This window comes from Arachis hypogaea, chromosome 16 (assembly GCF_003086295.3).
Source record: "Arachis hypogaea cultivar Tifrunner chromosome 16, arahy.Tifrunner.gnm2.J5K5, whole genome shotgun sequence".
NCBI classification, from domain to species: Eukaryota; Viridiplantae; Streptophyta; class Magnoliopsida; order Fabales; family Fabaceae; genus Arachis; species Arachis hypogaea.
The window spans coordinates 140796002-140808513 of NC_092051.1; the positions used below are offsets into that span (position 1 = coordinate 140796002).

Below are 12512 nucleotides of genomic sequence, written 5' to 3' on the forward strand. Positions count from 1 at the left end.
TTTAAAAACTATTTCTAATATTTGATACACAAATAGTAAAAATCATGTATATATATGGTTATGTCACTAACTGCTAATATGAAGTATATAATACATATAAAAATAAAAAATAAAATCTTTAAATTCAATTAATATAAAACTTGGAATGAAAATTTGGGCTTTTTATTTAAATATTTTTTATTTATCAATTTAAATTGAGATAAAAAAAATTTATTAATTTGTGTATTGAGTCTCATCTTTGTAATAAAAGATGGCAAAAACCATATTTGTATAATGTTTGGTGACTGTTGTATGATGAAACGAGGTATGTTTAATGTCTAACTGTCTGTGCTTATAAAGTGGTATCTTATCATAGTAATTCACATTTTAAAATATTATTGATTCACCGTAAAATAAATAAAAAATTAAGAAATTAATAATTTTCATACCATTGGATATGGATTAGTAACAATTAAATTTGTTTTCACGTGATTAATAAATCAATGAAATTAAACATATAAGGGATGTGATTTTAATATTGAGAAGACTCAACATGCTATCTGTAAAGGCCAAAAAGTAATAGCTCAAATGGCATAATCTCCCCACTATAATAATATAAAAAATAGAAAAGATACACTACAATAATATTTAATCATGGTTTATAGTTTATCAAAGAATCAAAGAGTAAAAATATTACATAGAAAGCAAAAAAATAAATGTATTACTGTAAAGCTATCTAATGAAAGAATAATTGGTAAAAAAATAATTTTTTTTAATATATATAATTTTTTATAATAATAAAATAAGAATAGAACGAATAGAATTTTATATTTTTATATTAGAAATAATTAATTAATTATAATTAATGCATTTTAATAAATAAAGTAATTTAAATAAAAATATTTTTAAAAAATTAATTAAATTTATTAGTTGATACAAATAATTAGTATAATTGATTTAATGTATTGAATTAAAAAAATAAATAAAAAATAATTTATCTAATTAATTAGTTAATATAATTAATTTATTTTAATTGATTAAATTTAATGGATTAAAAAATAAATTAAAAAATACTTTGTAGAAAATATTCTATTTTAGTTCTATCATTAAGTATAAAAATTTGATTTTAATGATATAATATAATAGATAATATATAGATAAGTTTGTCGTTGTAAAAAAAATTATTTTTTCAAATTGAAATCATATCTGAAGAGGCAAAAGTCATTTTTTAAAAGGATCATTTTATCAAAATTATTTTTTTTTAACAGGCCAAAATAACAATTCAGTCATTAATATATATTTATATTTTCTTTTGAAAATAAGCATTTTTTATTTTCTAAGCTTATCAAGAACTTAATGTATTTAGACAAGTTCTTTAGATGAATCAACATAGCAAAAGATATTAATTTTGGAATCAACCTAAAAAAAGAAAAAATATTCATTTTGAGAAAGAAGCAGCAAGAAGAGCAAGTATAAAAAAGTGAGAGGGAAATGGATAAAGGGTAGGTTTCAACTAAGGGCAGTATTGGTTGTTGTTGGAAGATGAGTAGAAGTAGAAGCAGAAGCAGGTGTTGGTTAGTTGGGATCTTGATCTTGGTAGTGAGAGTGTTGGGAGGAAATGGGTACCCATCTGAGGATCTGGTGGTCAACCTTCCTGGACAACCCAAAGTTGACTTCAACCAATATGCTGGCTATGTTGATATTGATTCCAACCATGGAAGAAGCCTCTTCTACTATTTTGTTGAAGCTGCTTTTCATCCTCACAATAAGCCCCTCACTCTTTGGCTCAATGGAGGTTGCATTGCTACTCCTCTCTTTTTCTTTTCTTATTTTTGTCTTATCTTCTTCTCTCTTCTTTGCTTCACTTTATTTTATTTTAAATTACTTTTGTGGTATCTAACTATCTATCTTGTGAGTTGAATAAAATATCTTGTTTGATTCCATTCTGTGCACCTTTCACGGATCCCGTTGGTTAATCACTTGAGGACAAAAGCTTTCTCCAAACTCAGTTTTATTATTTCTTTATTTCTTTATTCAAACATGTCCCAACTTATCCCATCATAAAACTTATACACAGATATCTTCATATATTTTTTTTTTGTTGAAATGTTTTATGTATTCATTTGTATTATCTTTTTTAATTATTAAAATTTGATTTTCTTTTTTGGTATGACTATTAACTAATATATGGTCGATCGGAATATCAAATACTTTACATTAATTCATTTCTTAGATTTCAAGTCCCCACATATAAAAAACCAAAGATTGTTGCGTAACTGATTTTTTGTGTACACGTAGCATAATTGATTGTTGTTACACTTCAAGTATTGTATTTGAAATTATGTCTATTATGTCTTAAGGAGTGTTCTTACACTATGCATAATACATGAAATCATTTCAGCTAAGTTTTCATCATCCTTTTTGGTTCAGGTCCAGGGTGTTCTTCCATTGGAGGAGGTGCATTTACTGAATTGGGACCCTTTTTTCCTAAAGGAGATGGACGTGGTCTAAGAAGAAATTCTAAGTCATGGAACAAAGGTATCAACATATAGAACAAAAGTAGTGTCTTAGTTTATGATAATGGAGATTTTCTGTCTACATTGATTGGTGATATTAAATTTTTGATAATCATAGCATCCAACCTTCTGTTTGTGGAGTCTCCTGCTGGAGTTGGTTGGTCATACTCAAATACAACTTCAGATTATAATGCTGGGGATGCGTCCACCGGTAAGGAGTTGCCTGTTTCAAATTCTTCGATTTCGTCTAATATTCTTAATACTCTTGTTTGAAATAAATGTTTAATTTAAAGATTAGAACTGTGTCACATGATTTCTTGATTTTGCAGCCAATGATATGTATTTGTTCATGCTGAAATGGTACGAGAAGTTCCCATCATACAGATCAAGAGAGCTGTTCCTCACAGGAGAAAGCTATGCAGGTTCTGGATATTGTTTTATTCAACTGATAAAAGCACTTAAAATTTTCTTTGCAGTTCTTTTTTTCTTTCTTAATGTATTTCTGACTTCACACATCTTCAAGGGTGTCCAAGGATGATATACAAATAAAATTAGAGTTTAATTACTATGCAACTGATAATTTGAAAAGAGATTTCATATATCTAATCTTTTCACTCCAGAACAATTTATCATCCTATCACGAAACCATCTCCTTTAAAAGTTTAAGCTATTAGGTAGAGGGATACAATTCCCTCATGCAATGCAAGAGACTCTCTTTCGGCTTGAAGCATGGATTATGATGCACTAGTCCATTTTTTGCCCTGTGCTGAAATTTTATTTTTATTGAGAAAAATAGAGTAACAAGGATTGAGTTCTAGAATTTTTGGTCATAAAAGCTCTGATACATAAGGTACACGAATGGTTATATATCTAACAAATGAGATAATTGTATTTATAAGAATTTAGAGATAAAGGGCCTCCAAGTTTTCGTGTTCTTATATTGTTTCCGGTTTCCTGTTGCCTTAGTCTCATGATAAATCTGATAATCTTCCACAGGACACTACATACCACAGTTAACTAATGCTCTACTGGATCATAATGCTCGTTCAACTGGTTTCAAATTCAACATTAAAGGGGTTGCTGTAAGATTCAATTCATTTGATACATCTTTACTCTTTAGGCATAATTTCAGGACAAGTTTTTGTTCATCTTACTTTTGCTTGTTAGATTGGAAACCCACTTCTAAGACTTGATCGCGATATACCAGCAACATACGAATACTTTTGGTCCCATGGAATGATTTCTGATGAAGTTGGACTTGCTATTATGAATGATTGCGACTTCGATGATTATGTGTATGAAAATCCTCACAATGTTTCTCATTCATGCACCAACGCCATACGCGAAGCGAATAGTATAGTGGGAGATTATATAAATGAATATGATGTGATTCTTGATGTTTGTTATCCATCCATTGTGGAACAAGAGTTGAGATTGAAAAAAATGGTATGCTTCTCTTCTGTCTCTATCATAATAGTTTAATTTTAATGAGTTCATAAAATAATTTTCTTGAATGTGCATCTTTTTGGTCCAAAGAGTTTTCTTAGGCATATTATCTCTAATTCCATGTCATGAACTTTCTCTCTCGAAAGCGCAAACTATTGGACAGAAATATGAATGATTTTATCTCTAATATTAAACTAATCGTGGCTGTGCACAAACGCAGGCTACGAAAATAAGTGTAGGTGTTGATGTCTGTATGAGTTTCGAAAGGCGATTTTACTTCAACCTTCCTGAGGTTCAGAAGGCCCTCCATGCGAATCGCACCAAACTTCCTTATAGCTGGTCCATGTGTAGTCAGTGAGTAACACATACTTCAGCATAACTACTTCTTTATTTCCTTGTCTCAAATAGAAAAGAAAAGCAACTATCTACGTGTTCTGTATTCACCAAAATACAAAATACACATTGAAAATAAATTAAACAACATATGTATTTATATACAAATATATGGTAGCTAATTTGCTGGCTGATTTTTTGTGCGTACATAGTATTTTTGATGTGTGTGTATGTGTGCAGAGTTCTAAACTATAGTGAAACTGATGGTAACATCAACATCCTTCCAATTCTCAAAAGGATAGTTCAAAACCATATCCCAATATGGATTTTCAGGTAGATTTAATTCAAAATGCTCTTGTTATGCATGCATTTTTTGTGTTCATGAAAAGTTTGATTATTCTACTATAAAACTGTTTGATTACTTTGATGTGCAATGTTTTATTGTTTTGATAGTTGATTTCTCTATTGGAAACTATAAACATGCATAAACATATATAAATATGTAATTTTCTGACTGTTATTATAAATTGTAGAGATAATTGTTTTTTAATTGTGATTTAATTGTTCGCCAACAAGCTATCACTCAAATGACATAGTCTCTCGATACTCATCTAGAGATTGCGGGTTCGAGTTTCCCTATCTTTGGTAAAAAAAAAAAAATTTGGTCTAATTGTTGATGGTCAAATGATGACAGTGGCGACCAAGATTCGGTTGTGCCGTTGTTGGGATCTCGAATGCTAATTCGTGAGCTAGCTCACGAATTACACCTGAAGGTTACAGTTCCTTATGGAGCTTGGTTCCACAAAGGCCAGGTATGTAAGCTGTTTCTTTTTCAGTTTCAAGCATTTCATAAGCCATATGCATATGGCGCCAAAGTTAGTTAGTAGAAGTTAAGTGTTAGCTATGTTATTCTATTAGCATTCAAATCTCTCCTCAACAAATATTGTGTTTCATTATATTAGACAGAAATTAAAATAAGAATATTTTAAAGAGGTCAAATGGGAATATTAGAAGAAAAAAGTGACATTTTGGGAATGTAATTTCATTAGTAATGCCAAGGAACCAATTTTTTCAGCTAATATCAGTCAAATTTTTTAAAATTATTTTGTTTATTTTAAATTCTAAATTCTAATTGATAAATCTTTAATTCTAGACAATAAATTATAAACCCTAAAGAAAAGTTGGTTAATTTTAATTAACTAAAAGTTGATTTCTTATACCTTCTCTTTCAGTAAGTCAAATACCTCTATCAATCAAAGTATCAAGCGTCATTTATCCCCCTTTCCCCTTCTCTACTGCCTTGGGACATTAACCAAATGCACTCCAAAATTTTGTGTATTTAATTTGCATTTTTATTTTCTGTTATGTTTTTTTTTTGGAATTTTGATAAAAAAGAGAAAACATGATTTTTATTTTTTAAACTATTTTTTCTTTGAGAAAAGGACAAATAGGTCTCTGACTTTTTGCCTCGCGGACATTTTTGTCCCTGACTATTGAAAAATACTTTTAAGTTCCTGACCTTCACAAAACTTGGACGGATCAGTCCCTGACGGAGACATTTGGACGGATCAGTCCCTGGCGAAGTCATTTGGACGGAGGGACTGATCCGTCCAAGTTTTGTGAAGGTCAGGGACTTAAAAGTATTTTTCAATGGTTAAGGACAAAAATGTTCGCGGGACAAAAGGTCAAGGACCTATTTGTCCTTTTCTCTTTTTTTTTTCTTTCACTAAATCTTAAAAATAAAAAATATTAAAAATAAAAATAGAAAATAAAAACGCAAACTAAAGTCATTTGTTTTTAGCTTATCTCTTTTCAAAACATATCTACTCTTTCTCATATATTGACTCGACTCAGTCCATTTGCTATGGAAAAAAAGTGAGTAGAAAAAACATTTTGTATTTGGGCATGAAAGAAGATTTGATTGGTGTGATGGTGTTGGGTTGAATATAGGTTGGAGGTTGGGTGACAGAATATGGGAATTCGTTGACTTTTGCAACTGTAAGAGGAGCTGCTCACATGGTTCCTTACTCACAACCTTCAAGAGCATTGCATTTATTCACTTCATTTCTGCGTGCTACCAGGTTGCCAAATACAACGGGTCCTTCCATTCTTCATTAAGGACATCAAATTACTAATTTCTTCTTCTTTGGGGCCTCAAATTTGGCCATAAATTACGAGAGACAAAATATATTGGTCTTAACTCTTAAATAATTCAGTCAAATATATTCCGTCAAATATGTCAAATTATTTTACGGTTTATAATATCCTCTTTAAATAAAAGTTATCTTTATAAAAATATCTGCTATTTTTTAAATGGGATGATAGTTGGTGCAATACAGAATATAGATGCACATTAAGAGAGAGACCAATTATAAAAAAAATTCTTTTAAGAGTTTAAGACAATTGACTGGTTGGTGCTAATTTCAGATTTTGCACAAAACTCATCAATCTTTCTTTTGAACTAGTATGTACTTGTTTTGGTTCGAGTCTCGCATGCAGTCTTAACTTAGAAGGATATTTTAACCACATTAGGCCTGAATACCTTTAAATATAATATAATATTTAATACCTTTTATATTTTGTTAACAGTAAAAAGAGTTAATATAAGACAATAGATGTATTAGCCATATAATCTAAGGTTTATTTCTTGGTAATTGTTAAGATGTCTTAAATATAGTGCCTAATTTGCCAAGAAAGATAATTAGTTATTATTTAATGAATTTTAAATATTAATTTTTTTTTACTTTAGAAAATAATTTAGATAATTTAGGTATCAAAATAAAAAACACTATAAAATTGACTTTATTTCTTTTTTTTTTTTTTGACAATTCTTCTAGCGTTATTTTGCGACTTTCTAAATCTTAATGTAGTATTTTTTTCTAGGACTGAAGACTAAAATTTTATTGATATTTCTTTTTAAAAATATTCTCATTTATTATTTTTATTTTTAAATATACCTCTCAATTTAATATTTATTTTAAACTAAATATGATACTTGAACATAATTCAATTCAATATATTTTATACTAAATATAATAAAAAGACGTAATTTAGTCTCTGTCTTTTTGTTTGAGTATCCTTTAAAACGTAGCTTAAAAGATAATAAGGATGGCAAACTATTTCATGCAACTCTGCATAATAGCTCCATCATGACTGTGGTTGACTAGCTGTTGCCAAAATTAACTTTTATCTGCCAAATTTTCAGTGATCATTTTTCAAAATAATGATTTGAGACGCTAATATGCTAAATAATCAAACTTTTTAAACTAAATAATTTTTTTTAAACAGAATAATCAAACTATCATGAATACTAAATTCAAGTACCATTGCATTTTTATTTTCTATTCATATTTTAATTGCAAATATAAATCTAATGTAATTATAAATTATAAATCATGATTAAATTATTTATAAAATAAACTATAATATAGACAATATGTGAATGTAATCATTATACAGATGGTTAATTGATGACTGATTCTTTAAAGTCCATAAACTCTATATAGCATGCTTGTTTTATGATAGACATTAAAAATCGTTCACATTTTTGTCAATATTCCTCATCCTTCTCAGGAGTTCATTATAAACATTTCTATAGTGTTAAAAAATAATTTTACTGGGATAGCACTCAATACGGCTAATTTATGATCCATATATAAAATTTTCGAGTAAATATTCAATTTGATCCTAAAATTTGAAGTTGAATTCAATTTAATTCTTAAAATTTCAATAGACTTCAAATTAGACCCCGGAATTTATAATCATAACTCATATTAACTCTTAAACTAATCTCCATTAATAACGTGTTAATTTAAATTTCTCACCCAAGTTCTATGTGATCAAAATTTACTAATTCCAAAACCTTGATTGTTACTCCATTAAATTTGTTATTATCGCCTTCACAAAAATGTTGTGGAGTCCATCAAACTTATAGGAGGTCTAATAAATTTTAGTCACACAGAATCTAATAAGACTGTCAAAATGGGTTAAACCTATCGGGCCAGCCCGTTTACCCGTTTAAATGGACGGGCTTTGCTTCTAAAATTAAGTCCGTTTAAATTTCGGGCTAAACGGACTGAGCCCGATTAACCCGAAAAAAATGACGGGTTAAACGGACTAGTCCGCGGGCTAAACGGGTGGCCTGTTTAAATTTTTTTTTCACATTTTTTTAAAAAAAATAACACTTTTAGCTAATATTTCTTCCGATCCGACCCGAAAATCTGACCCATTAACTAAAAAAAATCTATTCTTTTTTTATGGTTTTTGACCTAAAAGTGGTATTTTTTTATCAAAAATATTTTTCAAAAATAAAATAAAATAATAAACGGACTGACTCGTTTAACCCATCGGGCTGACCATAAACGATTCAGACTAAAAAATTCTAGCCCGCGAATAAAGCGGACTTAAATGGATTAGCCCGTTTAACCCACGGACTTAATGGACCGGGCCTAAATAGGCCGGGCTAGCCCGTTTGACAGTCCTAAAATCTAAGTAAGAAGTCCAAATTTTAACAAGTTACGTGCAAAATCAATATACCATTTACAGAAATCAGCTCAAGAAAATCAATATACCATTTACAGAAATCAGCTCAAGAACTAACGCAAGTTACTATTATAAATATCAAGTTACTATTATAAATATCGGGAGCTGAATTGAATGAATTATAATACTTAAACTTCAGGGTCAAATTGAATAGGGTCAAATTGAATATTATCTCTAGATTCTTAATTTTTATTGCAGCTAGAAACTACAACCGACCAATCAAAACAATTTTACAAACCATTTTTCACCACCACCTATATACAGAAAAAGAACATTCTCCAAGAATCACCAGCATTTGAACCTGTTAAAGCACAGTATTCAGTCACCCCAACATTCTGTTCTTTAACTAATAAACATAGAACCAGCATATATATATATATAAGGAGCATAACCAATGGTGCAAACAAAAAAAAAAGGCCCAAACAAAAAGAAAAAAGAAAAACAAACAAGCAAACCCAGCTACACTATAACATATCGGAAGCAACACCATCATCGCCAGTCTGTCTCCTAAGCCTCCGGTATAGGATAGCCCATGAAGCTTCATTCATGGCAGCCAAGTTCTCCATAACTTCCTACTCATCATCTCGTACTTCGATCAATCGGTTCAGTGCAGTCTTGCACAGCAAGCCCTTCCGATACATCAGCAAGTGATTTGAGATTGCACTTAATTAAGGCTTCAACAAAGTAGCATGTGTCATCCTTGGTGTTTCCCTCAGGTACATCCACCACAAAAGATTCAATAACTAGTGTACCTGGCCTTCCATCAATAACTTCTGGGTGAAGCGACATGATGGATGAGTAGTTCTGGAAGATATAAAGCAGAACATCTTAGAATGATCAATAAGAAACACACGTGACTCTAGTTTGTCAAGAAACCTAATTGGCTAACTTCCTAAGCAACAACAGTAGAAACATGCATACTATATACATTATTAAATGTAGGATAGAAGCTCGAACCAGCAACCAAGGAATTTATTAAGAACTTCATTGTCCTAATCAAAATTTACAGTAAAACTGTGATTTCAAAGAACCACAACAGCCATTCTCTGTTGTTTATTCATGAAAGCATCACTTGAAATATAAATCGATTCAAAAGAAGCCTGGCTATTCCAGCATGGTTTGTGTTGAAAAATCGCCATCACAGAAAACTCCATTGAAGAAAATGGCCATAGGCAATCAAGACAAATTTACAAACCAACCCCCCCGGGTCATCCCTTCCTATGACAACCTCACAAATATACACACAATTTGCAAATCTCTCACAAGATATTGAACATAAAATATAAATCGAATTGCAGCGAAAGAAAAAAATTTAAGGGAGACAAACAGTTTCTCGGTAGAATAAGCTCACATATAGAGTGCAAAATCTTGAGGGAAAAAGGAAACAAGAAAAAGCCAATTTCTTATAATGATATATTCATACCCTAAGTCTATGATCACCACCAACAATCCTGATGCTGAGGACATGCTCATTGTCATCAAGAAGCTCTAATCTTTCTGTGCTTGTAGTGGCAGGAAGTCCTGACTTAACATTAACTTCCCTCACACTTCCAATCTCAAGGTTTCCTCTTACAACACATCTGCTGATGAATGGCTTGTACTTCTGCGGCTGATCAAACCTCCTCACCAATGACCATACCTAGAGAAAGCAAGTCTATGCATAACAAATAAACAAAATTTCACGACGACAAAATGAGTGCCATCAGGGCAGAATCATTGGAACAGTCTCAATCACAGTAGCTTTTGCCAAAAATGAAAGTATAGTCAAGATGCACAACAAACTGCATACTAGCAAAGAAGACAAAATAGAGAGGGAGGGAAAAACGGCTTCAATTTGTAACCTCACAACAAGGTGGTAATGGCTCAGATAATGAAACAATCCCAGCCCTGGACCCGTGTCTCCACTCCCTACACCCGAACCACCACCCCTCGCCTCTTTGGCTTTATACAACCTTTTCTAGTCGGTTGCTAACTCTAGTAGGAATTCAAATGACTTGATAATTTGATTATTCAATTCTAATCTTATCAAATACAAAAGATAAAAAAAGAGCTGATTCATAGTATAAATCAAGTAACTAACTAACTCCTAGCAACCCCTAATAGCTAACTAATTCCAAATGGGGCTTCAACCTAAGGGGTGTGTCACTGGTTAACCCATAAAAGATAAAAAACAAAAAATCATACATTCCACTCAACGCACAAAAGTTTGAATCACAATGTGTACGAACAACTAGGAATCAATACTCCTGTGGTACTTGAAATAAAGAAAGAAGCACATTAATTAATTCAAACCATAGCTATCTACCACAATGACGAGAAGATCTCAAATAGCTACTCTGTGTTCGTTCTTTCACTGTTTCTGTGTCAAGTGTCAACTAAATATCGCTTTTACTAAGATGGTACATTGACAAATCAGTGTATCCAGGCGGAACCATGTCCAGAACTCCAGATACATGGATTTCTCAATGTAGAAAATTAGTTAAAACAACACTTGAAAAGAATGGCATATTTATCAAACATTTATGTGGCAGATCAAATGTTAATGAGATGTAAGTCAACCGTAAGTCCATAACCGAAAAACAACCCAAAGAAGTTCAATTTCAACTGCTCTTAACCAAACCACCTAAGCATCGAAGAACCATAGTAGCTAGAATCTCAATTCAACACTGTACAATATTACAATTTTAAATGAGTGAATCTATTTTACAAAATTTTTACCAAGTCGAATGACTTTACGATTTAAATCTTGCAACAATTTCATGTTTTATGCATTTAATCTCAATTTTCTCTACTTATTTCCCACAACCCCCTGCTGCGCAAATCAACTAATCCCCTCGGCATGGAATGATCTCGATTCACAAGAGTCGGGGATCGAACACCCCACCACTAATCAAGGGACCTAATGAGATAACCACTATACCAAGTCCTCGTGGTTTTAACTAAGAAGTATCTTCTAATTCGAACACAGTGATGCATGCAAAAAATTAAGCCATAAACAGTTAAAAGACCATCCAAAATCTAACCTCAACAAGTAAACCCAACCACATACACACAGAATAATAAACAACACAAAAAGAAAAGAAAAGAAAAGAAAAAAGTAAAGACCTGATGAAGCGGTGCTTTGATATGCTTAACGAGAACCGAGCTGCACTGATTCTCTCCAGGCTCATGGTTATGGTGCCTTCGAATGTATTCCATCTCCAAACTGCTCAATCCTCTATTCCCGTTCATTTTTTTTTCCACTTCCTAAACCCTTTCTACGAATACGCCACCAACACCAAAACGCACCGTTTCTTCAACTTCTAATCTCAACCGCCAACGCCATCAGCCCGCGGTTCCGGTTTGAATCTGCGCCGCTAAGTTGCGGTCGACGTCCGGCGAGGGTGCTTCGAGGATTTTTGTTTTTTTAGGGGGGTTTGATTTTAGCAGAGAAATAAGATGCGTGTGAGAATCAGAGTCACCGCCATGGATGACGAACCCTTTTATATTATCCCAAACTAAAAAAATATGTAATAAAATTCTTTGTTTAATATCATTTCTGATTAGTGCCTGCTGAATGCCGACTCGCTTTTTCGTATTTTGTAAACATTAAATAGAGTAAAAAAATTTAAATGTTTAATAGTATTAAATGTAGAATTTAATACGATGCATTGTCGAGGTAAATAGTTTTATACGTCATTTTATATTAATTAAATA

The 12512-nt window shown here is 31.5% G+C and overlaps 2 protein-coding genes across 3 annotated transcripts; one reads left to right on the forward strand and one right to left on the reverse strand.

The window, feature by feature from the left end:
- Window positions 1-579: 579 nt before the first annotated feature.
- On the forward strand, window positions 580-6570 carry LOC112755362 (serine carboxypeptidase-like 42). 2 transcript variants are annotated; one of them, XM_025803405.3, is made up of 10 exons: window positions 580-1774; window positions 2410-2517; window positions 2614-2706; window positions 2825-2917; window positions 3492-3577; window positions 3663-3941; window positions 4162-4295; window positions 4515-4607; window positions 4969-5086; window positions 6225-6570. In XM_025803405.3, exons 1-10 carry the CDS (start codon window positions 1522-1524, stop codon window positions 6390-6392), a joined length of 1425 nt encoding a protein of 474 aa, XP_025659190.1. In that variant the 5' UTR covers window positions 580-1521; the 3' UTR covers window positions 6393-6570. The 2 variants fall into 2 exon arrangements, with proteins under 2 accessions (XP_025659190.1, XP_025659191.1); XM_025803406.3 differs by lacking the exon at window positions 3663-3941.
- Window positions 6571-8962: 2392 nt separating this feature from the next.
- LOC112755363 (abscisic acid receptor PYL8) lies at window positions 8963-12382 on the reverse strand. The gene is made up of 3 exons (XM_025803407.3): window positions 11922-12382; window positions 10240-10455; window positions 8963-9620 (listed from the first exon to the last, which is right to left on the reverse strand). Exons 1-3 carry the CDS (start codon window positions 12045-12047, stop codon window positions 9396-9398), a joined length of 567 nt encoding a protein of 188 aa, XP_025659192.1. The 5' UTR covers window positions 12048-12382; the 3' UTR covers window positions 8963-9395.
- Window positions 12383-12512: the final 130 nt, after the last annotated feature.

Coding starts and splice junctions, on each gene's coding strand:
- LOC112755362 (XM_025803405.3), top strand. CDS start 1,522: ATGAGTAGAAGTAGAAGCAGAAGCAGGTGTTGGTTAGTTGGGATCTTG. Junction 2,707..2,824: donor TGCTGGGGATGCGTCCACCG/GTAAGGAGTTGC, acceptor TTGATTTTGCAG/CCAATGATATGTATTTGTTC. Junction 3,578..3,662: donor TCAACATTAAAGGGGTTGCT/GTAAGATTCAAT, acceptor TTTGCTTGTTAG/ATTGGAAACCCACTTCTAAG.
- LOC112755363 (XM_025803407.3), bottom strand. CDS start 12,047: ATGAACGGGAATAGAGGATTGAGCAGTTTGGAGATGGAATACATTCGA. Junction 10,456..11,921: donor TCAAAGCACCGCTTCATCAG/GTCTTTACTTTT, acceptor TGCTTTCTCTAG/GTATGGTCATTGGTGAGGAG. Junction 9,621..10,239: donor GTGGTGATCATAGACTTAGG/GTATGAATATAT, acceptor TATATCTTCCAG/AACTACTCATCCATCATGTC.